The sequence below is a fragment of the Silurus meridionalis genome, chromosome 16, assembly GCF_014805685.1.
Source record: "Silurus meridionalis isolate SWU-2019-XX chromosome 16, ASM1480568v1, whole genome shotgun sequence".
In the NCBI taxonomy this organism is placed as follows: Eukaryota; Metazoa; Chordata; class Actinopteri; order Siluriformes; family Siluridae; genus Silurus; species Silurus meridionalis.
This window is the reverse complement of record NC_060899.1, coordinates 10,065,917-10,093,435: the sequence shown is the minus strand read 5'-3', so window position 1 is coordinate 10,093,435 and position 27,519 is coordinate 10,065,917. Positions and strand designations below refer to the sequence as shown.

Genomic DNA, 27,519 nt, shown 5'->3' with positions numbered 1-27,519 from the left:
TGGATTAATCCAGGTTAAGATATTAAGGGGGAAACATAAGAATATTTTGGAAGTACTTTTTTGAATTTACAAAAAAATTCCTGCCCCGCTAAATATTACCTTCGTATCAGTTAACTCTGTGAATAGTTTAACTGAAAAGGGAGTAAAACAGATGCAAGTAGAAATGAAGACTATCTTTATTTTCCCTAATGCGGTTCACTTTAAGTGAGAGTAGCGCAGACAGAAATGACGTAGAGGAGCTCACAGCCCGAACATACGGATGAAAACAAGGAAGTAGCTAAGAAGCGAGTTTTGTTTTAACACACTGTTATAAATTCATTTCTTTTCGAAAAAATACAATGAACAACAAAGGTGAGTTTGTGTACATGGTCTTTTCCACACTATTCGAGCATCGTCGACGAGTCAGTCGTATTGTACACATATGGTTTTTGTGAGGCCGTTCTAATTTGTTTTAAGTAAATAGCTAGCTTGTTAGCACACAAACATACATCAATCGAATAGTATTATCAATGTTGTTCGCTTACCTGTTTATACCAAACCATAGGTATACCCTAATGGCAAATACATCGGTATAAAACTATAACATTTACAGGTAATTTTAACGACTAGCAAAAAAAATGTGTTGTGAATAAAAAGGTGACCGTGAACATAGCTAATTAGCTAGCTAGCAAATCAAACTCTGACGCGACAGTTTTGATGAGGTTTTCCGCTGGGATAGATTAGATTATGTTTTTAGTGTTCGTTGTTTTATCTTGTTTTTCTTTACAGATGACATACATTTTTGTTTTTGGTATTTTCACGTAAAAATTTTGTAGATGGGTTGCCAACTCAATGACATTTCTGATTACTTATTTAATTGTTGTTTAGGATTAAGGGTTAAATAGATCGATAAATGAAAGGATTCCGATTAAAGAAAAAAAACATTATTTCAAAATCATACTGGGGACTTACTTTAAATGTTGCAGTATAATTGACAATTATTGGCAATGATGCAGGCAGTGGATATTTATTTTGAGTTTTGGCACTCAAATCTCGAAGATCTGGCAACCATGGAGCGGCCATGTAAACGCAAGCAGGAAGGAGCAATGGATTTTTTCTGTTCTACACGGAGGAATACTGAACCGAATAATGAACCGTTTTTAGTTGTTGACATTGTACAAATAACAACAAATAATCCTGTTCATGTATTTTGAATGATGTCTTTAAATTATGTCCAGGGTCCTTCCATAACACTGATTACCTGCAAACAGTCCCCTCTAAAAGTTTTTTTGTTTGTTTTGGAAAAGGCATGGCCAGATCGTTTTGTCATGTATTAAAGACATTTGTGCTTGGGGGAAAAAAATAATTATAATAGTATTTTTAAAAGTAATACGCAGTAGATCAGAATAAATGAGACTCAATTTCTTGATATTTACATCTAGATGTGTAAAAATTTCTTTTTTTTTCCAAGTGAATTTGGAACCATTAGATTAAATGCTAAACCTTAGGTTGTGAATATTGCGTTAGTTGTTCAAAAGGATTATCCAGCTAAAGGCCAGAGAGCTGTGTCTAGGAGAAAGCAAGCTATTTTTCAGCTAAGAAAAGAAGGAAAGTTGATCAGAGTCACTGATCTGAAGGATATGAATAATTTAAAACACCAAATAACACATTGAAATCTGCAAAAAAACAAGAGAGGACTAGCAGAGAGTTGCTGACAAATTAAAATTGTATTTGTGTAGTGCTTAACAATGAATATTGTCCCAAAGCATCTTTACAGAAATACATACAAGAACATTATACACTATTTTTACTATTATTAAACTATTAATATTTATAATATATTAAAGTTAAATCATTCATTCATGAGAATCTTTTCTAATGTAAACTGTCTTCATGTTTTAAAGGATTCAGTCTATCTCGCATTTGGATAGCTCTCCGTTTTACCTTTGCCTTTCCACAACAGGTTCCTCTCGTATAAAAAAAAAAAAAAGTGTGGCTTCAACAGACTGTCCATATTACCTCTGCTTACAAAGCCATGATCTAATCTCGTTTACATGAAATAAACTTAACACTGAGCAGGTTTGATCTTAACACTATATCCTTTGCCATGTCAAAACGCCAACATAAAAATACAACCTTATTAAATAATCCATGTACTGAGAACCAACTCCAGGTTCATCCAGAAACATTGACAGCCATAGATATACTAAGCATATAAAAAATGTTAAATGCTATTTAGTTTGTAGTGTATGATTTCTGCCTTAGTTAACAGTTACACAGAATAAATGGTAAAACTAGTTAAAATGCATCATCTTACTGGTTTCCATAAGCATAGCCAGTGATTTTAGGTTTCTCAGTCCATGCATGGAATGTTTTAACCATATATATATATATACACACATATATATGTGTGTGTGTCTTTTGATACTAAAATCCATGACTGATCGTTCCTGTGTAGGGTCATATCCACAACAGGCTGTGTATCCTCAGCAGAGCTCAGCACCTATATACCCTCCTGCTATGCAAGTGCCACCACCCCAGGTACCTCCATACACAGATGCCCCTCCTGCCTATTCTGAGGTAAGAAATAGGCTGAACATTCACCAAGTTTATTCCTTCTTATTACAAATTTATATTCCTGAAATCATTTGTATAAATATGTATAAAGCAATAATTCTTTATAATTGCTATAAACATGTACCTACTTGTTTTTTTTAGATACCACATGATTACTCTCACATTGACAGATTTGTGCCAAATTGTAGATGGCCAAAATTGGACCTTGAGTTTTTGAACAGCAACATAAGTTACTCCTCATGATTAAAAGAGATAAGAGATTTCAGACGTTTGATCATCCTGTGACTTTGATCCTGAGGACAACCTGACTGCATTAACAATATGATCATGACCAAACTCTATAACATACACAGGTGTTTGTTTGGTAAACAACATTCTCTAGTGAGCTTATATTGTATGCCAAAGTCTTGTAAGACTAGACCTGCTAATTCTGGTGCAGTGCAGTGTTTTTATACCACTAGGGTAGCAGTCAATAAATTAGTAGTCTAAATGTGAGCTTGGCATGTTCTTTTTTTTTTTTTTTTTTTTTTCCCCTCTACAGATCTATCAACCAAGGTATATGCATCCACCCCAGGTTACTGGGCAGCTACCTCCCATAACGACTGCATACCCTGCAACCCAGATGTTTGTGCCAATGCCCCAGACTGTGCCCGTTGGCGCAATGCCCCCTAATGTTGCAATGGGTTACTACCCAATGGGACCTGTGTATCCTCCAGGCTCCACAGTATTAATGGAAGGAGGATTTGATGCTGGAGCTCGATTTGCCCCTGGCAGCACTGCTTCCATACCTGTGAGTATGCCCACTAAATACATTTCTGAAAAGACCACAACAAAATAAATGGCAGTGTAAAGCTGCACTGTATCATGATTGCAATTCTGAATAAATGATAATCATATAAAAGTACATTAATTGTGTAATTCAAGCCACCACATAATCTTCCAAGGTGGGATGTGTGTAATGCACTGTTAAAAATAAGTAGTAAAAACAGTTTTACGTGGCTATAATGGTACCTCATTTGCTTGTTCCCTTTAAAATACCAGCCTCCTCCCCCTGGACATGCTCCAAATGCAGCACAGCTGGCAGCAATGCAGGGTGCAAATGTGATGATGACACAACGCAAGAGCAACTTCTTCATGGGTGGTTCAGGAGGGGGTTACACTATTTGGTAACAGTTAGAAGGAACTGATTTGACCATGACCTTTCCCCTTGTCTGGTGTTCTCTTTTTCCCCTCTCTCCTGCCTCACCATGGGCAGCTTGGCTATGCCATGATAGTGATACAACAGAATGTAATGTTTTATAGTCCCTAATAACAGTACAGTACTTTGATGTCTTTTAGTTTAATACATGATTAAATCTTGAAAACATTTAGATCATGTTTATTTATGGTTTGAAAACAGACTTTTCCTAAGATCATTGTGGCGCATAAACTAAAACCCATAAAGGGTTTTTTTGTGTTTTTTTTTTTTTCCCCCGTGATGTTTAACAATGTACCCTTAATACTGTTCGTAAGTTAGGGCTGCCCTGCTAACATTAATTTACACATTATACCCATTAAAAAAATAGTATATTTATTTAATATCAGTAAAAGCAGTTATATATTAGACTATTTTACACATTCTAATTACAACAGAGTACTGTACTGTACTATTTTGGGAAAGAGTAGATCAATATAATTGGGTGTTAAAATTGAGCACTGCATCATTAAACAGATTTACAGATTAAAATGCAGTAAATAAGCACTCCTATTTGATTCAGAACGTTGGTTGGCTTTTTAATTATTTCCACATCACGTCGGATACCCAGAACTGTATATAATGCTGTGTTCAGTGAAACAACTGTTTACTTTTCACTAAGAGTTTGTGCTTCACAAATTAATTTCTTTAGAATTATTCTTAAAGTTTAATTAGAAGTTTAGAGTTAAAAGTTTTTTTGCATAAGCACATCAAACTGTTTTTTTAGTTAACATTTAAATGTATAACCAAGAAGCTGGTTGTACCAAAGATCTGGATTAGAATGCACTAAAAGCTTTAAATGTGACTTGAAATTATTCCCGGAATATATCTGCACATGTGATAAATTAATAAATAATACATAGAAACATATCAGAAAAATATTGATAATTGCATCCTGATGGTTCTGCATGCTTTTTATTTTAGGGGACTTTTATTCAAAGCTATTTTGTTTTAATAAAGATCAGTCTCTTTTTATTTTTTGAAATGCTACGTGTTCACCGTCAACCAACTCTGAAAAGTTACACTTTTGAAAGTTGTTTTTTTTGTACTCATGCTTTCTACATGCAAATAGAGTGCCAGTCATTAAATGTTGCAGTGTGGATGTTTTTTAATTTTATTATACATGACTTACACTGAAATGACACAGATTCTACATGTTTTCTGATCTGGTTGCCTTTTTGGTTGACGCAGCATGTTTTAACAGTTTGGTTTTCAATGCTAAAGTCAAGAAAAATACTTACTTTTGATCTGTAATATTATTTCTACCAAAACTATCAGAATTATCAGAATCAGATATCAGAATTTTCTGACCAGTAACACCACAAAAAACAATTACCTATCTTAAATAAAAATCTTACATGAAAAATGTATTTAAACTAGTTGCTCAGCTGCTTATACTATCAAAATATGTATTGAACTTACGTTCATTTAACTTTTTATACACACCCCCTCAGGTTTAGTTTTCTGTACTTTATTTCAGTTTTTCCCCTGAAACATAAAATTAACAACAGCACTACTGGGTATCCGACAGTATACTCGCAGATGTATCCATTATAATGATGATGAAGCCTAAACTGCCAAAAAGTAAGCAAAGTCTTCAGACCTGCATGTGATCATTGTTAGCATGGAAATGGTATTTGCACAACATACCATCACCACTACCCCATACTAGTAATCTGAAGTGTTCATTTATGGGTTCTAATATATATCTTCATTAATATTTGCACCCTTGATAGATGAGAACCCTACACATTTGTGTCTATTGTTTTACCTTCTGAATTTTTTTGTTAAAAAAATTAAATACATGTTTTGTGATAATACTGTAATGTTTGCAATTTTTCAAGCTCCCTAGGGGCAGATTATTTTGTTTTGAACAAAGGATCAAAAGGTTAATAAAGACAATTTTTCACAGCCTTCTTTGCTCATATTTACCAAGGGTGCAAATATTAATGAATGGCACTGTAATGATAGTTTGACAAACAACTGGCATCTTTATAAGAACTGTCATATATCTAATATTTTAAAACAGTAATGACCTGCAATTACTACTAAGTTAAAAAAAAAAAACCAACAAAAAAAAAAACAATAAAGACTTTCAGACATTAAAAAAGAAACTTATTTTTGATACAGTAAGTTGATATTTTAAAAAGTCATGCGCTGCTTGCTTCTTAGGACAGCAGACATCAGTACATTCTGTTTAAGTATATGGACAGAAGCAAATATCAAAACTCATCCACTTTATTAGGAATACCTGCTCGTTTATGCTGTTATTTTATCAGTTAATAAAATGGCCAAAATGCTTGTGTCAAATCTTCACTTCAAACATCAGAATTTGGGGAAATGTGTTCCTAGTTATTTTAACCATGGCAGGGTTGCTGCTTATCTAAAAATTTCACACATCAGTCTTTAGAACCAAGTGATGAGAAACAAAACAGTGGAAAATAACCAGACTGGTCTAACCTGACATTTGTAGTAACTCAATTAAATTTAATTAAATTAGAATTCACATCAAACATGGACAAAGAACTGAGTTTTTCATGGCCACAGACTAACCAAATCGTTATAGACTGGAAAAAGACTAGATGAGCCTTTGTTTATGATTGGCTCTGATTTTTTGTTTTATGTATTCTTAAATGATGTTCATCATGGTTGTAAAGGGTCACTTTTTTTGGTCCCCATGTTCTTCCTGGCAGATCAAACTAAATTTTTCCCCTGAATGCTTATTTACATGGTGCTTCCTGTCGCAGAACTGTGGCTTCCTAAATTTTTCTTCCCTGCATATTCTGTGAAAAACTCAACACAATTGTGTTAAAATCCCAGGACATCAGTTTCTTTAATACTCAAACCAGTCCATCTGCTATTATCAACCATGTAATGATTGAAGTCATAGGTCGCATTTTTTCCTCTATTCTGAAGTTTTATGAGAAATTTATATTGAAGTTAACTGAAATTCTGTATGTGCATGATTTCATGCATTTTGCCTTCTGGCACATGATTGGCTGATTGGAAAACTGCATAAATAAACAGGTGTACAAGTATCCACTTTTTTCCTGTAAGTGTAAAGTACAGTGAATGCTTATTACAAATCATGAACTTAGCTTTCAATCTATACATATTACAGCTTGTTTATTTCAATGAGGGTAACAATTGTCTTAATATGCAAAAACAAAATTACAATAAAAACCAATGATGATTAACAAATACCGGAAAATTGAGACAGTCACAGTGTTGTATTACTAGCTTCAAGTGTGTATGATTAAACTATTTTAAAATAACTTTTGAAATAAGGGATAGCCTAAGCAGACACAAAATAAAAGCTTTTTTTGTTGTTGTTTGTTTTTACAACATCCTTATTTTGTGCTTTAATCAGTAAGTAGCTAATGTTTTTATGGTAGTTATAGTTGCTGAATTTGGTTAGGTGGAAACATAACTGAGCACATGAAGTAAAAGGTGCACAACTCAAGATTTTGCTGTTTCAATGATATATCCATATAGGAATTGGCAAAGAAAGACAGATATGATCCAAAGTGTAGCAAAAGAAAACCTTTTCTCCATCTTCACAGTGCAGGTAATGGATTGGGCTTATGTGGCTGCTGTTGGAAAGGGTTCAAAAATCTACTGATGAAACTCAGAAAGGTAGCGGTATAATGAATTCCAAAGTCTACAGAGAATAGCAACCAATCTGCAGGAACATCATGCAACAAAACAAAGGACACAATAATGGTAAAAACTGAAAGGTTTTTGACTGAAAAAAGTCTATCACCAGACCTGAGCATGAGTGTGAAATTCTGATTTGTCTCATATTTACCTTTTCTAAAACCCAAAAGGTCCCAGTGCTTATCAAAAACTTGCCCATGCCCTTCCAATATGTTGGTACTGAGGGACTGTATGTGTGTATGCATTGGGTTGTTGTTCCATCATGCTTTGTTCACTCAGCTAGCATGTGTATTTAACAGAGGTGGAAATTCTGCTGCATCTCACCACCAGCAGGAGTCAGTTACAAAAGTAAGTCTGTGGCACGAGGTTTCTTGCTTCTGATATATCAATATAAGTAACGCTAATAAATCCCCAAAACACAAAAGCACAAATTCCATCATCATTAAGTCAATGTAAACTTACCACGGTCTTCCCAGAAAAAAAAAAAATCTAATTGTCCATACTTATTTAAAATGACCTTCACTGCACTCATCCATACCGGTTGAATTTCTTTAAATGAAGTACTCCTTGCTTTCGGTGACTGTGTCATGGAAGACTTTGTCTGGGTCCACACCTGGTGCAGCCTCTCCTGTTGTCCTGTAGATTCCCTTGTTGTGACACATATAGCGATACAACAGGTACACCAAGCCAGCCAGTGTACACAAGACCAGCAGAATCACCACTAAAACAATATGCAGAGATGCAGCAAAAATCTTATTAGAAAACAATATCCTAAACTAAAAGGTATTGCGGTATTGCTTAATGTGGATAAATATAGAGATTAATCTCTAATCTCTAATCAAATCCTGATGAAATACGTGCAAGAATATAACTTTCTGCCAAATCAATTTATAACAGCCTAAAATAAACAGAGTAGAAACCATCTTATATCCTAAAATAGCATGCCTAATCAATTTACAAATGTATGAAGACAAGCATTTTTGATGTTCAAGTTTCATTAGATATAAAACCAGGCTTCCACGTGACCTTTGGCAGGAGAGGTGTGTAACTCACCTCCTATAACAGCTGAGTCTGTATAGTTTGGAGCCACAGCTGTTGGCATTATTTCTGTGACTTGGGGAGAAGACAGAAATATCAGTGACTTCAAATGATATATTTTGGAGTTACAGGGATTTTATCATGACACAATAATAAAAGAACTGCTGTTCATTTCTTTAGTGAACAACAATGTATTATGGAAATACACGGTGGTGTGTTATATTAAAGTGATTTAATGTTCAGTTCAATTCTGGTAGTATTGCCAGTTTATGGCAATGTCAACGAATGTGTTTATTGTATCACTTACGGTTAAAAGGTGGTGTGGTGGCCATGATGAACAGCGTTAAGACCTAAACCTATACAAAGTAATACAGCACTTCAGTGAAATTGATCATTATCAAACAAATATAAGCGATATACTGCAAGAAAATAAGACGCTAGTGGTTGCTACCCTGAGTCATTACACTTCACATTATAAATGAAATAGTTCATAAAACAGCCAATTTGTTTGTTAAACGTCTCTTAGACAACAGAAATTCTGCTGCTGTAGTAGTAACACACAGCATGCGATGGCACAGGGCCATTACTCTACACAGTTTAATAGGAATAAGCTATTCTTTTTTTTTTTTAAGTAACAAAATATCGCACTTCCTCATAATACTAATAAAAAAGAGTTAAGTTAAAAGTATGAAATCAAAGTAAGACCACAGTGAGGCTCGAAGCCGTAGGTTGTTTTATTTTGGTGTCAAACTTTGAACAGGAAGCGAATATAAACAATAAGTTACAGGAACACAGTCCACCACGCCGTAGTCGAGCCAAACCTGTAACAAACTTACCTCACACCGTGAAATTGTCGAAAGGCATTTGTTGTAGTTGATCGGTTTGTTTCTTCATGTCGAAGTTCGCATGACGTTTAAAAAAAAACAGGTCTCACTATTTAACACTTGTAAGTAAAGATACAGCGAAAATGGACCAGTGCAAAAGGTAGCATGCTAGTCGAGGTGCTTATCCGGCTCTGTACCAGGAACAATGAAGTTCAGTCACACCTCAAAACCAGGAGCAAACCACATTTACACGATGAGACAAAAGACATAAAACCGTATGTAAACTCATATATATATATATATATATAGAGAGAGAGAGAGAGAGAGAGAGAGAGAGAGAGAGAGAGTTTACATACGGTTTTATGTCTTTTGTCTCATCGTATATATATATATATATATATATATATATATATATATATATATATATATATATATACACGATGATATACACGATGATATATAATCACACCAAGTGAATACACCTCACATTTCAGCAACCATTTTATTATATCTTCTCAAGGGACAATATAGAAATGAAATTTAAATATATTTTAAAGTAGTCCATGTGCAGCTTGTATAGCAGTACAGATTTACTGTCCTCTGAAAATAACTCAACATACAGTCATTATTTTCTAACTAGCTGGCAACAAAAGTGAGTACACCCTGAGTGAACATGTCAAAACTACAGAATGTCCAGAAATTTGTGTGAGCATCATCATCGCTATGCAGCACTGCCTTAATCTTCCTGGGCATGGAATTCACCAGAGCTGCACAGGTTGTTGCTGGAATCCTCTTCCACTCCTCCATAATGACATCATGGAGCTGCTGGATTTTAGACACATCATGCAGTTCCACCTTCCCTTTGAGGATGCCCCACATGTGCTCAATAGGGTTCAGGTCTGGAGACATACTTGGCCACTCCATCATCTTCAAAAAGTCAGTTGTCATTTTGGTGTTGTGTTTGGGGGTCATGTTGGTAATCTGCAGTTTAGCCTAGATTCTAATCATGGTCTGCTTCAGAATATTACAGTACATGTTGGAATCCATTTTTCCCTCAATGAACTGCAGCTCCCCAGTACCAGCAGTACTCATGCAGCCCCAGACCATTATGCTACCACCACCAAGCTTAATTGGGCAAGACACAATTTTCTTGGTACTCCTCAACAGGGCGTTGCCACACATGCTACATGCTGGACACCATCTGAGCCAAATAAGCTCATCTTAGTCTTATCATGGTTCCAGCAATTTATGCTCTTGGATAGGTTCTCTTTTTGAAACAGTTTGCAGGCTGTCCTGTGAGCCAGCTTCAGAAGAGGATTCCTTCTGGAATGACGGCATGCAAACCGACTTGTTGCGGTGTGTGGCATATGGTCTGAGCACTGACAAGCTGACAACAAAGATGGCCTAGGCAAAAAGAAGATCGATAACAACTGAAACTGAGGTACAGTGCACTGGCCAGGGTCATACAGAGGTTTTCCAAAATGGGTTCTTCTCTGAACAGGCCTCGCAAAGAGTTGATTAAAGAAGAGGAGTCCTCATGCTGTGCATCAGGTGCTGGCTTAATAAAACAGTCTCTTGAGTGCTGCTAGCATTGCTTTAGAGGTTGCAGAAGCGGAAGCTGACCTTGACCCTGTCCACTGCACTATTCCTCGGTTTCAGGGTGTTACCGATTTTCTTATAGCTGGGGCCATCTTTCTGGAGAGCAACAATTCTCAAATCCTCAAAGAGTTCTTTGCCATGAGGTGCTTTGTTGAACGTCCAGTGGCCAGTATGAGAATTGTTCAAGTTTATTTCTATATTTATATAGCACCTTTTTACAATGGACATTGTTTCAAAGCAGCTTTACAGAACTTAAGAATTAAAGGGAATGATTTGTGTTTATCCCTGATTAACAAGCCTGGGGCGACTGTTGCAATTAAAAACTCCCTTAGATGGTATAAAAAAGAAACCTTGAGAGGAACCAAACTCAAAATGGGAACCGGAGTGTGTGATTATGAGTAATGTCCTTGCTACAGTCATATACAGTCAGTTGATTTTGTGGAACCAGGAGCTACTGGGCAACTCATAAAATAGCTTCGCATCTGAGATCATGATAGATCCAACACCAACTCCTCCATGCTTCCATGTACAAAAAATGTACTCAAAGCACCAAATCTTAACTGCTCTAATAAAAGATACACCAAATAGTATGGTCCTGTCAAGCAGACAAAAACATGAACAACATGAACAGGACATGTGACTGCATGGTTACATGGCATACAGCTGTTATCACTTAGGGTGTACTCACTTTTGTTGAAAGCAATATTATTTTGACAATAATGACTGTTAATAAGTTACTGTTCTGCTATACAAGCTGCATATTGACTACTCTAAATATTTCCAAGTTTCCTTTCTACAGTATTGTCTCTTGAGCAGATATACAAAAACGTTTGCTGAAATTTAAGGGAAGTACTCACTTTTGTGACATACTGTATATAGTACAGTATCAATATATAAAAAAAAACATGCAATGGACACATAGAGGTTTATTATATATTGAATGAATATATATATCATTTATCTTTTATCTGTCCACAACAAGTAACATTACATTTTTAAAATGTAAAAATTACAAAGTAACCACAAAAGGCCACAAACCAACAATTAAATTGACTTTACACATTAAATCACAAGACAACAAAAAAAGAGGTGGAAAATAACTTGATAACTTGCTAATAATCATAATATTCTAATCAGTCTAATATTGATTGGATTTATCACAAGCAATTATATTTGATAATGGTCCAAGCTTTATTAACAGATTGGTTTGCATTTTCTCCAATTTACGGTTTATAATGGGAAAAAAAAATACTAATAGTAGTAATTTCATTTGGTTCAGTTTAGAGTTAGTGTAGTAATATCCAGATAGGTGAAGTGTATTTTGTTTAAATTCAGTTCATCCCTATGAAGAGAGTCAACAGATATAAAAAAAAAAGTCACAACATGTTTCATGTAAGCATTTATATTGTGCTCTGAATACTCACTAAATTAACATTTTTACTTATTCTTTCTGTCTTCATATACTGACCTTTTTTCTAAAGAATGAAGGCAGTCCTTTGTTTCAGAATGTTTCCTCTTTAATTTCATTTAATATTTGGTTATTTGTGGCATTTTCCTTAAAATCAAAGAAAAGATATTAGGGGGAAATAAGAGCTTTTTAAATTACAACATAAAAAGGCATTTAAAGATTTGCTATCTTATATATCTACCTTGCAAGAGTCTCCCGATCCTTCTATACCTGTTTTGCAATTTGTGCCTATTCCATTTTCTGATTCAGAGCCTTGATCATTTAGCTCCTCAGGATGGGTGCTGAGCGTTTCAAGATCTTCAACAAAAGACAAGACCTTCATTTTAGCTCTTTTAAAATGATGTATATTTGAATTTAGCTCATTGTCATTACCTTTCTGTGAAGACAAGTCACCTTTGAAATCTAAAATCATCCCTTCTCCATCATGGTCTGAGCCTGGCAGTGGTTCATTTTTTTTTGTTTCAGTACTTTCATTTTCTTTTTTTGCATCTTTTTTTGTAGTGCTGTTCACACTTTCAAAAGCATTTGTGTCATCTACTACAGGTGCAGATGTAATGGAAGGTGTTCTCTCTATGTCTGGGTTGTCCTCACTAAAAGACCCTGCATCGCTGTCCCCAAACCCACAATTGCTGTCCTTTGGGGGCTTTGGTCTAGCAGGGCTGGAAAGGACCTCAGAAGGACCTTTCTCAGACCTAAAACTGGATGTCTGTTCTCTCCTGCAGCAGGAAAAATATTTAAGATGAAAAATAAATAAGGTTATAATTGTATTATTTAATTGAATGTTCATGTTTTTAACTGCTCAATTATGTTAATTAAGTATCCAACAATATGAACTTTCACCAACGAAAAAAAAAATAAATGATATAAGAAAAAACACCTTTTACCTTAGAGATCCTCGAGAACTATAACTCATGTGGAGCTCAGAGAAACTGGCTCTCAGTGCTCTGGGAGACAGTGCATCTTTTAGTGACCTCCTCTTCAATGTTCCACTGCCAAAATGATAGAAACCATTCATATAATAAACCTCAGGAAATTTATGTGACAATTCACATAGTCATATTTGAAAAATTCACTTCAATACAGTACTCTGACATGCTATCTTAAAATGTTGAAGAACATAAAGCAAGAGTAATATACAGCACATAAGAATGATAAGTATGTTTCAAAACAGAAAGCAACATACCGACTGAAGTTCTTAACCACAAAGTTCTTGTCAGGATGCTGGGCTTTTAGATTCATTATGATATTCTGTAACTCCTTGTTATTCTAAAGAAAACAGTTTTTAATGTGGACTATTTAGACAATGTGCATTATAAATAACCTGTGGATAAAATATCTTACCTCAAACATTTCTTTATAGAAGATTTCTCTCAAGTTTGAGATAGCTTGGAAGACTGTTACGTAGCAACCAACCCGACTGTATAAAGGGAATTTATATAAGATTTATATACTCATATACTCATTTATACTGTATACCCATATTATAAGTTGGACCATTGCTATTGTCACATTTCACCTATCATAGAGAAGCGGCAGCTCCTCTTTCAGTTCCCTGTTCATGTCCTCAAAGATTGTTTTTGTCATTTTCATCTCTTCTTCAGCCTGTAAAAATATAGACATAAATAGATATATTCCACAATGTAATTAAATTAACACATACATTTGCAAATCAAAATAGAAAATTACACATTTAATTAAAGTCTGCCAAATTTTTAGGTAAGCAAAAGTATTGGAAAAGATAGTTATAAAGTAAATCAAAGTAAATAATACTTTATTTGGTTGTATATCCCTTTCTTGCTTTAACTGGATAAAGCAGGTGACCCACTGACGTGGGTCTGCTGCACTTTTTTGGTTTAGCAGTCATGTCATACAACATTTCTGGATGGTTTCTTCCTATTTAAAAGCTAAAATTAATGTTAATTTGGGTAAAGGTCTGGAGTCGGATTTGGCTAGTCTTATTCTGATCTATTGTCTCATATTCATTTTTTTATCTTTAATATAATGCGTTCAATGTATAGCAAAATAAAGTAACTAGGCTTGCTGTTGCAAATGTATGTATTGAATGATGTATAGATGTTATGTATTTGGAATTGACTGTATTTTTTAGTGTTTTAAGCTCATTTTACTGGACTGTGTTAATGCTGTGTTTCATCTGAATACAAGGTCAACTAAAATATTATAATCCAGACACATTTTAGGGGAAAAATAATAAGAATAAATGTTCATCACACACTGTTTTATAAGAGATTGCTTATGCTGTTTCATAACAATGGACTCTTAATGGACCTTGCCTATCTTGATTTCATCCTTCTTTTTGGCATTTTGCAATGACTCCAGGTGGTGACGAGTAGAATCATAGTCCACAAGTTTTCTACCTCGTTTGGCAACTTTTTCCTGAGGCACACAAAATATTATATTTTTTAATAATATACATTTTATATTTATATTGACATGAAAGTTGAAAAGACACTGAAAAGAAAAATAACTTAATATCTACCCTCATATCTGGGAACTGGCTCATGTATGATTCTATTGTGAGCAAAGCCTGATCTTTCAATTTTGCTTCATAATCATTCCATAGCAGGTCTTCCCCCTTTTAACATATGAAAGATACAAATAAGAAATACATATGACTGCAAACATGACAACAGTTGCATACTTTGTCTCAAAGTCTACATGAGAATCACCTCTACAAAAGCCCCAAGGTCCTCTCCTCCTTCCCAGTCAAGCTCATAAACATCATATACAGATTGAAAAAGACGACTGGATGCATCTCGCATCACTGTGGAACATACATTATATTTTAATTATGTTCATGAGAATTAATTATTGATTTATTAACTTGTCATGGTTGTTTCAAAACTAACAATGTTGTTATGAAGATAATTTTGAATTAATGGTTGAGTTTTCTTTTTTAGTTTTGAAACACTTTCTAGTGTAAATATTAATTAAAATAGTTAAGCTAACATCTAAACCACTAATGCTTATCCAACAAACCTCTGACAGCATTTAAGTATGCCTTAAGGTCCTTGTATATTCTTTGCCCATCACTCTGTGAAAGAAAGAAAAGAAAATACATCTAACATAGTAAGAAAATGTTTAACTATGTCTTCTGGATCACGTCTTATGCTTGTGTATTCATTTTTATTGAGTACCTGCTGATCTTGGAGGTTTTGTACACATATTTCGAACTCTGCATCTCTGGTCTCCTCAGATTTACCAAATTTCTGTAAAACCTGTAAAAGTCACAATTAAACATTTTAACAGAATTACATTAACATGTTAATGTATGTTAATTACATTAACATAATGTCTGTAATTAAATGTAATAGCTTCACTGGTTATAAGATGATTCTGGAATTGCAATGTTTAATTATGGGAGGTGCTTTCAGTATCAAATGATTTGCTACATTTATCATAATGCAGCATTTATAGTTGACTTATTACAGTTGAATAAAATTATATTGGCACCAATGTAGGCCTATACCCTTTAATCCCCATTGTTCTATTTGGAAAGTTTAGTATGGAATATAAATATATGAATTTACAGTTGTAAATTATTTCAATTATAGAATTATTAAACACTAGCATAAAGTAATGAATGTATGCTCTACTGATAATTGCCTAATGTGAATCTTACCTTCTCCTGGGCGCGACTGAATTTCCTTTGGACTTGTTTTGCAAACTCGCTACTTTTTCTCTCAGCCATGATTTCCAAACTCTTCTCAACGAATGGTTTTGATCTTAGAATACTGATGTATAAACTAGGCTGTACAAAGGATTTTGAGTTAGATATTAAGTTATAAAGCCTATGCATTTTTATTGCTGTGTCATAATTATAAACAATAAAACTCTTTTCTTTACCAGCCATAACTGAAATTTCTACACTAAAGTGTTTCAGTTATAAATTACAGCTCGAGAATGACTATACACAGTATGAAGTGGAGAGTATGAAATTTTGGAAAGTACATTCACAGTGCATGCTGCTACAGATGCAGATAATATATGCGAAAAATCTAACATTGGATACGGCAGATTTTTTATGTCAGTGGATGGATCACAACATTATGTGGTGCGACTGATGTGGCCGTCTTATATCACTTCTGCTCTAAAAATGTAAAGGTTTCAAGATTTTTGGATTTTGTTGATTGACATATAAATCAGTGTCAGTGATTGATCCTGATTACACAGTTAATTAACTAGAACGTGAAACAGTTTTTAATTTATGGCAAGGAATAATAAAAATAAAGATTCTTTTACAGCTTTTTAAACTGCTGCGACCTTAGACACGTCTCCACCCTCTGGACTTGAGCCCAAGTGGACAGTTTGATCCTAATTCTTTTGAATGATTCAGAAGGTTTTCTGAACATAAGGTTAAAACACACACTGCACTATAATAATGTAACGAAACTGTAATGATTTTGCACAATTCTAATAGCCAAGGTCAGGAGTGAAAGGCACCAGTCCGAAATTACCTCAAAACGGTTAGTTTTTTAACATACATAGTAAGTCATTTAACATACAATACATGGCTCTAGTTATTATCTAATTATTAATGACATTATGTACTGCAGCTGGTGTAAGAAAAGGGAAGCACATATCGCTGTTAGGCTGTGGACTATTAGTATCAGGCTCCTACTCAATCCTGCCACTCTCCCTAGCCTTAAAGTGTTTTAAGCAGCAAATATTTCCTCTATAACAATTCTGCTTTAAACCTACAGTATAAGGAACAAATATTATGAACAAAGCTGTATGATATAAGTAAAATCTTAAAGGTAGGTACATCAGACATTCCATAGCTAAAACCATGTTAGAGTGTCATAACTGCTATATTATTGATTAACCTTTGTTTGTTAAGTCTACCATTTAAAAGCAGTTACATAATGTCGTTTAACATCATAACATAATTTGTTTCCCATAACCATTTATTCTGAGATATAATGCTTACCTGTCAGCACTTTGGTTGCGTGGCTTTAGTCAGTTGAACATTTCAGGGCGAGTATTTCGTATGCTGTACCTATCCCTCCAAAGATATGTGCCCTCTGAAAATCCTTGAACTTTGGAACCATCTGTCTTGGGGGAAAATGTCCAGTGAGCACACCACATCAGGCTGACATGGGGAATGGTTTATTACACCATATAATATGAGAAACTGTATATGGATCAGTTTTATTAAAACTCTTCTAACTCTGAAAGTTCTGTTCTCTTTTATAGAGCTGGCCCACCTCAGAACTCTGTGTGTGTGTGTGTGTGTGTGTGTGTAGGCCTGCGTGTGTGCGTGTGTGTGTGTGTGTGTGTGTGTAGTTAGTTTCAAGACACCTGAGGCAAAGTTTTCAAACTGATGTGCTTGCATTTTATTGTAATCAATATAAAACTGTCCATTTGCAAAATATACATTCAACCACTCTAGTCAAGATAATGTCTGGCAATGTTACAGATTTTAATTTCTAATGATTACAAATATGGGCTCTGTTCAAATGAATTTATATTAAATTAATAATTAATTGTAGTAAGGTCTAGTTAATAAATTAATGAGTAAACTGTTTGGCCTTATATAATGGATTCAGGACATTTCCTCTCCTCTGGATCATGAAAGGAGGTCAAAAATGCAGATTGAACAATGTCAAAGATAACCCTGGGATATTCTTTGTGTACTGGACCAAGCAAGGTATTTTAAATTGATGTTTAAGTTTACCTAATTTTGTATTTGTGCCAGTCATAATTTTCTAATAGAAGAGGCTCATACGTTTGTGTAGAATTACTCTAAAAAAGCAGGTTATCTAGTATGTAATACACACACCACAAATGAATAATAATACCATAAATATTTATTAGTTTAATTTAAGTATTAGCCATTAATTACAAATTCCCTTCATTTTCACAGGCACAAGATATTATGAAGTGATTTTTCTTCAAGGAAAGAATTATGTGATCATCCACTGGTAGTTTTCTATCGTCTTTACGAATGTTTCAAACTGTTAAATTGCCAATATGTAAAGTTTCCACTTTATTCAGAAAGGCTTTTGGGCTATTGATAGCCTCCACCCACAACAAAAAGAAGTCACTTTCCTTGCTGTTCCAATAGTTTTGGAAGGAACTTATTTTAGTTTCAGGTGGAAATATAAACCCATACAATGGGCAAAACGTAATTGTGAAACAAAAAAAAAAAAATTTCCCCAGTTCTAATGCCTCTCTTAAAATGTCTCACTCTTTGGTTTATGTAAATTTAAAGAAATGTAAGGTGTACTAATACATACATAATATGCACATAAATATATAAACTTAAGAGGAAATGTGTAGTACTTTATTTCTTATGAATGTATACATTTGTAATTTTTTTTAAAAACATAATCCAATCTCCTGGTTTGAATTATGTAATGAATTACATTCACTACTTGTGAATAAATTCAAATAGTACTTACTTTGGCAGGTAGTAATGACCTTATATTTATTAAATTAACTTTATTTTCTCATGTGGCACAATGGTTTAGCACCACACAATACCAAGGTACTTGGTTTAAACCTTAAACAAAATCTATATAGATTTGATTAACTGAAGGACATACCACCATTGGCACCGAGTCAGAGCTGTTAAAGGTGAATAATATCAAGAGGTGAAAAAACAAAGTCAAGCCAGTTACAAAGGATGACCACACCTTTTGAACACTCAAACACAAACAATTCTGTGCAGGTGTTGTGTACAGTTACAGCCTCTTTGTAAATTGTCTAAACTGGCTAGACATGAGCTAATAAAAATAACGTTTACATATTTAAAGCAATTTTACTTGATCTAGGATGATCAAGAGCCCTTATCTCTACAGAACAGGGAAATGGGTACACCATCTGGGTACACTTGAGAGTCTGGTTACTTCCTCATACCATCTCAAGGAGCTTTTTTGATAAAAAATTTTTTTAACTAGGCCCATTATGAACGCTTATCTAAATTCTGATTGAGATATAGTGCAGAAAACCACAAATAGAAATAAAAAGGAACCATACAAATTGAATGTGGAGGAGAACATTTATAGGCTATTGTGGTTGAATTAAAAGCGACAGGAAAAGAGCAAGATCATATTGGCGAAACCATAACAGAAAAATAATGGTAATCTGAATGATGAGAGGGAAAGTAAGTGAATGAAAAGGACAATTACAAAACTATTTTCATACAATCCAATAATGACTTAGCATACATTTTTTTGAAACACTAGTAAATAACCATTGAATGACAAAGTAGAATACTGGGTGGAGGACCACCACTAGGCATGGACTCATTTTGCTAGAAATTCTCTCTTGCACAACACATTTGAATAAAAAAATGAAAGTAAAACAGACAGAATAGAGTAGACATTTGCATAGGAATGTAAAGAACAGTGAACTTAAATGTTTACAAGTAAACCTCCTTATATGTACAAATACAAGTATAAAATCCAAACGATGCTATACATTTTGGGCTTCTTTATAAAGAACTCCCCTGATCCTCAAATACACACTGCCAGAAGAAATTGTAATGTTCAATGGAAGTGAAATTTTTGGCTTTCCATTTTGTTGACAGTGTGATTGGTTAAAATGTGTTTTTAAAAAAACAAAAGCAAATATGATTAAAAAATAATAATAAAAAAAATCTTTTCAGACAGAGTATAAAGTATAGCAGCTACGTCCTGATAAATGAGTAAGGGGCAGCTCTAGATGACTACTTCAGCAGCGGTGAGGCAAAGAAGTTCCCTTGGCGACTGAAGCTGGCAGCAGATTTGCTCTTGCTACCAAACCTGTAAAAAAGTCAAAATAGCCATTATTATTAGTCTCTCTCAAACATAAGCAATACAGCTGCCCAAGTACCACTTACTTAGGAGTGATGGCTCCCAGCGTAGCATTTTTCATCCGCTGAGATAGAGAACTAGAAGATGGAGTCTTGCTCATCTGCTGGTCTGGTGTGGTGAGGGGGCCAAACATACTCACTGCAACCAAGGACAACAATTCAGCTAAGATTAATCAAAAGGAATGGCCATACTGAATTTTACTTTAGAATTTAATATTGTCACAGAAGTAAGGAATATACAGGTGGAACTGGGTATCTAATAGAAACAGCACACTATAGACATGCTTATATTTGGAAAGGCTGGTGTAACTGCTACATAACTTAGAAGGTCTTACAAACACAACCAACCATTAAAAAGGTATATAAAACTGATAACCATATCAGGTTTTACTTCAAGTCTGGCGTTTATAAAATCTGTATGCATTAAGGTGCAATTTTATAAACTATATAAGGCCTATCCTGGCAATAACATCAATATGTATGACTAAGTGCAGAACACAATCATACCTTTTTGGTCTGGAGTGGAATAAACATTGGTGTTCTCAATAATCATGTGATCAGTGTGAGTTTGCTCCACCATCACAAACTGGCCCCAGTAATCTGCAGGCAATCCCAGCAAGCATTCAACAACCTAAAATACAAATATGGATATAACATTTGCATTTTATTTATTTATTTATTTATTTATTACATATTCATTTTAAACAAGGACAAATTAAAACTTTGACCCAATGGACCTATGACAGCAATAATGAGAGGTTTATTTGGTAGATTAGATTAATAAGGGGTTATGGCAGGTTCCACCAAATCAAATTTAAGACCTTTTTAAGACCATTAAGAATGACATTTATGACCTAAATCACAATATCAAAAACACACAAATACATTGTTAGCAACTGTCCATAACCAAGCCCTAAATAATCTTTTTTTTTCCAAGCCAAGTATCACTAAAGTTGCACTTTTCCATTGCTGAAAAATAATACCCGTTTTAAATCTGTGGTACAATCCAAGAGAGATTGGAAACTTTTTTTGTGTTAATGTTCACTATATTCAAGCAAACACATTGGCACTACCTTAGGTTGTCGCTTTGTGTCCTGCAGAATGGTCATTGGTTCTGGATCAGGTATGCTATGACCCACAATTGTCGGTCCGAACACACGAGCCAGATTAGTCACATTCATCTTAGTATCATGGCTTTGGGCAACTCTGGAAAAAAAAAAAGAAGTAATTAAGGATTGTAAACTGTGCATAGAATAAATATTGTCATTACTCTTTCACAAATATATGCGATAAGGATAAAAAGTACTGAATGTTAAATAGATCTTCAATCCGAGTAGTGATTTCAGTAGTGTTTTTAAGCTTCAAATTTATAGTTTTCAAGTAAACTCAGATCCATAAAATATTTATGAAACTTGGGCATAAACAGTTTTCAGAAAGTGTGATATTTAGGCCAAGTTAAATCACCCAGAGCAATCTTTATACTATCCATATTTGAGCAGAAGTTAAGCATCATAATGGGCCATGCAGGTCCTGCTGTAAAGGTCATTGCTAGTTTTCTATAATCAATTTTAAAGTTTTATTGGGAGCAAATGATACTAATAGTGAAACAGTGAGCAGAAAATATTTGCTTTCTCATAGTGTGCATAGCTGAACAATCTAAAATAAATTGTATCTTTATAAAGCCGCCTTAAAATCCAAGCATGAACAGACTTTTGTAAAAATGCAGATGAGCAAAAATGTATTGTACAGAATGGTTATACAAACACCAAATCACTAATCTTTTACACAAATACAGAGGTTCTACTTGTCATATTATGCTTGAGGAGGTAGGATGTTCAGTTAGATCAAGTCATAACCCAAGTTATAACCTAGGTACTAAGCACTTTAAAGAGGAAAAGGAGTCTTCACAAATGTACAAGAATTAGAGATTAAATTAAATTTGGCAGTTGTAGAAGGACCGATATTAAACTTATTCATGACCATAGTTCATTTGAATAGGGCTCCTAATGATTAACTTAACCTCCTGACTTAGAGTTATTCAGTTATCCACAGTAATGCATTTGAAATGGAGAAAATATGGTAAAGCCATCAGGAAATATTGTGTTACAGAAAAATACATTTTGGACATGCCCTATAGGTCCTAGGATTTGAAACAGAACAACAATTACAAGTGAAAAAAAAAAAAGCAGAAGCTGCTGTACTGAGCAAAAAATCTCAACTGCTGCCTACCTCTGCAGATGGAGCATCAGAAAGGCCAGAGTATCTCTGTTTGGCTGTGGCAAGTCACTAATAGTCTGGTACATCAATGCAGTTGAATTGTCATCATCCAACTCTGAAAATAAACATAATTAAACAAAATAGTAAGAAGACACGTCCTGTGGTCATGTAGAAAAAAAAATTACCGGTAATCCGTTTCAGAGGGGTCAAATTATTGACATGCATCAAGCAAAGAAAATATCTAAGGAGTTTGCTGAAACTAAGAGTTTGGAACTGTCCAATGCATTATTAAAAACTGGAAGGATAGTGGGGAACCATCATCTTTGAGGAAGGAATGTAGATGAAAAAAAATCTTGAATGATCGTGATCTGCGATCACTTAAACATTTGGTGAAATCAAATCATAAAAAACAACAGGAGAACTCATGGCTATGTTTAATAGTGAAAGTAAGAGCATTTCCACATGCACAATGCAAAGAGAACACGGGATTTAGACTAAACAGCTGTGTAGCCATAAGAAAACCACTTATCATTGAGGCTCATCAGGTGGAAAAAAAAAGGCTTAAATTTGCTAGGGATCAAAGATTGGACTCTGGAGCAATGGAAAGAGGTCATGTGGTCTGTTGAGTCCAGAGTTATTCTGTACCAGAGTAATGGGCGCATCAAGGTTAGAAGAGAGGTGGATGAACTGATGCACAAATCATTCCTAGTGCCTGCTGTACAAGCCTGTGGGGGCAGTGCTATGATCTGGGGTTGCTGCAGTTGTTCAGGTCTCAAGTCATCAACATTATGTGCCCAAAGAATGAGATCAGCTGACTACCTGAATGACCAGGCTATTCCATCAATGGATTTTCCCCCTCCTGTTTGCAAAGCTTATTCCAAGATGACAGAGCCAGGACTCATCAGGCTCCATTCGTGAAAGAGAGGGCGCATAAGAATTTTCACAAATGGACTGGCCACCACATTCTCCATTGAGAATCATTGATATGTGCTGTAGAAGACTTTGTGCAACAGTCCCACTCTCCCATCATCAATACAAGATCTTGGTGAAAAATTAAAACAAATCTGGCAAGGAACAAATGTTGCGACATTTAAGAAGCTTATCGTAACTATTCCATTGTGAATGCGTGCCGTAATCAAAGCTAAAAGGTGGTCCAACCAAATATTGTGCATTACTTTTTTTAGGTGGGCAGTTTATAAAAACCTTTTTAGTATAGAAGTCACAGCATTTAAATAATAAACCTCCAATGAAAATTCTGTGCCATTAGACTTCTAATACTGATTCAATAAATGACCGTCTACTAAAATTCAAGTTCAAACCAGACTCACCTGCTGCCTCCATGAAATTTTTGTTGAGGCGGAAGGTGAGCAGTGGTTCTTTGAGGTTTCTCAGGAAGTCTTTAAGGACACCAGTAATAGCATGGATGTCATCTACTTTACTTAGCAGTGGAAGTGTCTTTCCACGCAGAAACTTCTCTTTCAGCTCCTTCACCACCCGGTCAGCACCAGACAGACGGTACAGACCAGTCTGGTATAAGAAAATAGACTTGTTAACTAGCAAACAAAATGCAAGATGCTAATTAATACATTTGTCTATAAAATTCACATCAAATTTCTGTCTGACCTCATGTAGGCCTCTCTGCTCAATTTCATTCACACAGTGGACCACTAGGGGTGGAATCATGGGGGAGGTGACCGAGACATAGTCTGCAAGAGTGCCCTACAAAACATCAAATCAGAATACAATAAACATAGAAAAAATGTAGACCTACAAAAGCAGAAATAATTTAATAGTACGGGAATTATATTACTTTATAAAGCTATAAACAAAAGAAAAATTGTTTCACACTGTCCAATAACAATTTAATAAAACAAATTTAATAAAAAGATCATACACTCTCTCCAGTTTTTCCTGGTGTCCCTGCCTGGTTAGGGATGCAGGGCAGGGGGCAGCGTTCTCGACACTCCGGATGGCTAACAACACGACAGTCCCTACACTTCAGAGAAATCTTTCCAAACTTGATCCTCTTGCCACAAGGAACACAGGACTCTGGCTTTATCACCTACAAAGCATAAACAGTTTTTTTTTTTTAAAGCAGTAATACTTTAAACAAATAATTTAGTCTAGCATAAATGACCTTGAATATACCGTTTTTGAAACAAACTCGTGTAGACGAACACTCCCATTGCTCTGTGGCGTGCTAGGCTCTGCTTTGGTCCCACTCCTTTTTATTATGTCCACAGACTGAACAGAATCAGTGTCTGCTGTGTCCCAAACCATAGCAGCTATTGGAAACAATTTAAATGGTCATGCATTTCACCTGGATTCAATAAGAAATTATAATTATAATAACAGCTTAATGCTGGATTAATTTGGCTCCTTTTAGGAATTGTTACTAATAATAAACAGGGCTGAACAGGAAGAAAATATGCCTTTTGATTTAATCTCTCAAACCATGCAGGAGCTCTAAGATGTATCCTATATACATCCTCTAAGATGTATCCTATTGTATGTGTACATACATAATTATCACAATTCTAAACATTAAACTTACCAGTCTTTCTCCTGCTTCTGGTCCAATAAGGCACAGCTTCAAGAGTGGTGACCGCCTCTATGAGACCGCCATTATTTGGTACAGTCACTGTGGTCTTAGCCACTAGAGACTCATTTCCCTAAGGACACACAAGCACAGTAAAAAGAAAAGCGCCTTTAAATATTAACACAATTAAAATAAAATGAAAGCTCTGGACAAAACACACACAATATTCGATAACAGCACAAATTATATTGCATTAAAACATTTAAATAGCTCACCACTAATCCGGATCACTAGAGAAACACAGTGCAGGAAAGATTTTATATTATGAAATATTTTTTAAATGTTTACATTTCCCCATAATGAGTAAGCTAGGAAAAACTGTGTAAATTGCAAAGACAACCTCATGCAGGAGGTGAGAAGAACAAGAGAGGAAATGGACCCTGTCCTCATTTGGCAAAAACTAGATGCATCTCAATGAGACACTTCTTTTAATATATTTGTAGGTGTTCGATTATGCATATGCTGTTTATAGACAAATAGGCTTATGCATTATTACATTTTTCATGTCAAAATTATAATTATTAAAATCACCCAAAACAAAATTTAAAAAAAGAAAAGAAATGGTTGTCCAACACCCACATAACCAACACTTGTGTCAGATTTAAAAATGTTTGTATCAGGTCTTAATTTATTAGGACACACACTTTCTCAGAGGTGCGGCCTGTAGACCGGGACCTTTTGGCAACAGCAGGAGGCCCATCAGTATGGTTTCTGGAGGAGCGCTAGGGAAAAGAAAAAAAATTAATAAATTAATAATTTATTTAAAAAAAAAAAAAACTGAATAATCCAAAGTAATTTGCCTTCTAGTGAGTTATGATGGCTTACTCTTTTCTGACGTTTCTTTAGTCGAACAGTTCTAACAACAGAAGAGTCCCAGTCCTATAAACAAATTAAATAAATATTAATAAATAAAAAGGGTCAGATTTATGATCACACAATAAACGTTGGTTGTAAGATTTCATCTTCCAAATTATTCCCAAAATAGAGATTATAGGTAAATAATTGTATGGTTCTAATAAACTGTTTTAACACATATATAAGTTAACAGTTTATTAGAACCATAATTGTTTCTATACTTATTAATCCTAGTAAAGCATTTAAGTAAAAACTCTAAATATACATGAATAGCTTTTGAGAGATCAACGCAAACTAAATCATCTCCAAAGAAACAGAAATATAAATTGATAGATTAGTGATGAACACAGTGTACCCCTTCATGGTCAAACATTTTATGTCTGAATATACAACTTTATCCAGCATTGGCATTGCACAGCCCAAATCAGTCAGATACATTTAGTGGCAATTTGGTCACATGCAGTTTTTGCACTGCCAATACTTACCAAGGAATCATCAGTTTTATCGTAGCTAATGTCCGACAAGATTGAGGCAGATTCATCAATAGTGGCCAGCCTGTAGAAAATATCAATATTAAAATCATTAACATGGCTTTTAGCATTTAGGCAGATTAATATTACAAGGGTTTTTTTTTTGCATAGTTCCAGTGTTCTGAAGACAGATCTGTTAATTCTGATGGTACACATTACATTATGTTCCTATACTTTTGCTCACCTTAAGATTGAGTGATCTGATGCAAACTGTTCATTGTTACAAAAACATATATTGCCAAAGCTATTGCTACAGTTTCAGAGTGGACATAAATCAACTTTGAACAAAGTATTACAACTTGATCACAGATATCCATGCGGTTTGGTTTTTCAACTCATGGATGTGCAAACTAACTCAGCGATTAAGGTCCTGTGTAACTGATAGGAAGGTCAGGGGTTGAAGCCCCGGTATCACCAAGCTGCCATTTTTGTGCCCTTGAGCAAGGCCTGTGCTCCAGGAGCACCTTATCATGGCTGACCCTGGGCTCTGACCTCAGCTTCCGAGCAAGTACATGTAATATGTGACAAAGGCTATTCTATTCTAATAGCAATCTATGAGCACTGCACTGTTAGTCATATTTGCTTTACCAAAGAAACTACAGCTGCATAATCTGTCAGATACTTTGTAAAAAGAAAAGGGTGTTTACTGACCACGAAATTAATGTTTTGTAAAATTAGTTGCACATTACATTTACATACATAAGAAGTAGATCAAAGGTTAATAAATGGCTCCCAGTCACTTAACTGTTTGTAAAATGTGTTCCAGAGAAAAATATAAATACAGTGAGGAAAATAAGTATTTGAACACCCTGCTATTTTGCAAGTTCTCCCACTTAGAAATCATGGAGGGGTCTGAAATTGTCATCGTAGGTGCATGTCCACTGTGAGAGACATAATCAAAAAAAAAAAAAAATCCAGAAATCACAATGTATGATTTTTTTACTATTTATTTGTATGATACAGCTGCAAATAAGTATTTGAACACCTGAGAAAGTCAATGTTAATATTTGGTACAGTAGCCTTTGTTTGCAATTACGGAGGTCAAACGTTTCCTGTAGTTTTTCACCAGGTTTGCACACACTGCAGGAGGGATTTTGGCCCACTCCTCCACAAAGATCTTCTCTAG

At 34.8% G+C, this 27,519-nt stretch overlaps 3 protein-coding genes across 4 annotated transcripts in view; 1 reads left to right on the top strand and 2 right to left on the bottom strand.

Annotated features, from left to right (window-relative positions):
• Positions 1–194: 194 nt before the first annotated feature.
• Positions 195–4,878, top strand: dazap2 (DAZ associated protein 2). The gene is made up of 4 exons (XM_046868843.1): positions 195–351; positions 2,438–2,559; positions 3,098–3,346; positions 3,598–4,878. Exons 1-4 carry the CDS (start codon positions 339–341, stop codon positions 3,724–3,726), a joined length of 513 nt encoding a protein of 170 aa, XP_046724799.1. The 5' UTR covers positions 195–338; the 3' UTR covers positions 3,727–4,878.
• Positions 4,879–11,814: 6,936 nt separating this feature from the next.
• On the bottom strand, positions 11,815–17,547 carry bin2a (bridging integrator 2a). The gene is made up of 15 exons (XM_046868842.1): positions 17,325–17,547; positions 16,017–16,145; positions 15,532–15,612; positions 15,374–15,428; positions 15,064–15,158; positions 14,874–14,969; positions 14,663–14,770; positions 13,893–13,978; positions 13,718–13,793; positions 13,560–13,642; positions 13,261–13,365; positions 12,749–13,092; positions 12,558–12,673; positions 12,377–12,463; positions 11,815–12,250 (listed from the first exon to the last, which is right to left on the bottom strand). The coding sequence occupies exons 2-14, from the start codon at positions 16,083–16,085 to the stop codon at positions 12,410–12,412; spliced, it is 1,368 nt and encodes a 455-aa protein (XP_046724798.1). The 5' UTR covers positions 16,086–16,145; positions 17,325–17,547; the 3' UTR covers positions 11,815–12,250; positions 12,377–12,409.
• Positions 17,548–19,378: 1,831 nt separating this feature from the next.
• racgap1 (Rac GTPase activating protein 1) overlaps positions 19,379–27,519 on the bottom strand; it is a 17,441-nt gene continuing 9,300 nt past the window's right edge. For both annotated transcript variants that reach the window (XM_046869334.1, XM_046869333.1), the window contains exons 5-17: positions 26,349–26,418; positions 25,834–25,887; positions 25,653–25,730; positions 24,964–25,081; positions 24,558–24,694; positions 24,304–24,471; positions 24,033–24,128; positions 23,738–23,936; positions 22,422–22,524; positions 21,266–21,398; positions 20,700–20,823; positions 20,220–20,331; positions 19,379–20,142 (exon numbers count right to left, since the gene is read on the bottom strand). In XM_046869334.1, the coding sequence (XP_046725290.1) occupies positions 20,067–20,142; positions 20,220–20,331; positions 20,700–20,823; positions 21,266–21,398; positions 22,422–22,524; positions 23,738–23,936; positions 24,033–24,128; positions 24,304–24,471; positions 24,558–24,694; positions 24,964–25,081; positions 25,653–25,730; positions 25,834–25,887; positions 26,349–26,418 (1,468 nt within the window). In that variant the 3' untranslated portion in view covers positions 19,379–20,066. The remainder of the gene's footprint in view (positions 20,143–20,219; positions 20,332–20,699; positions 20,824–21,265; positions 21,399–22,421; positions 22,525–23,737; positions 23,937–24,032; positions 24,129–24,303; positions 24,472–24,557; positions 24,695–24,963; positions 25,082–25,652; positions 25,731–25,833; positions 25,888–26,348; positions 26,419–27,519) is intronic.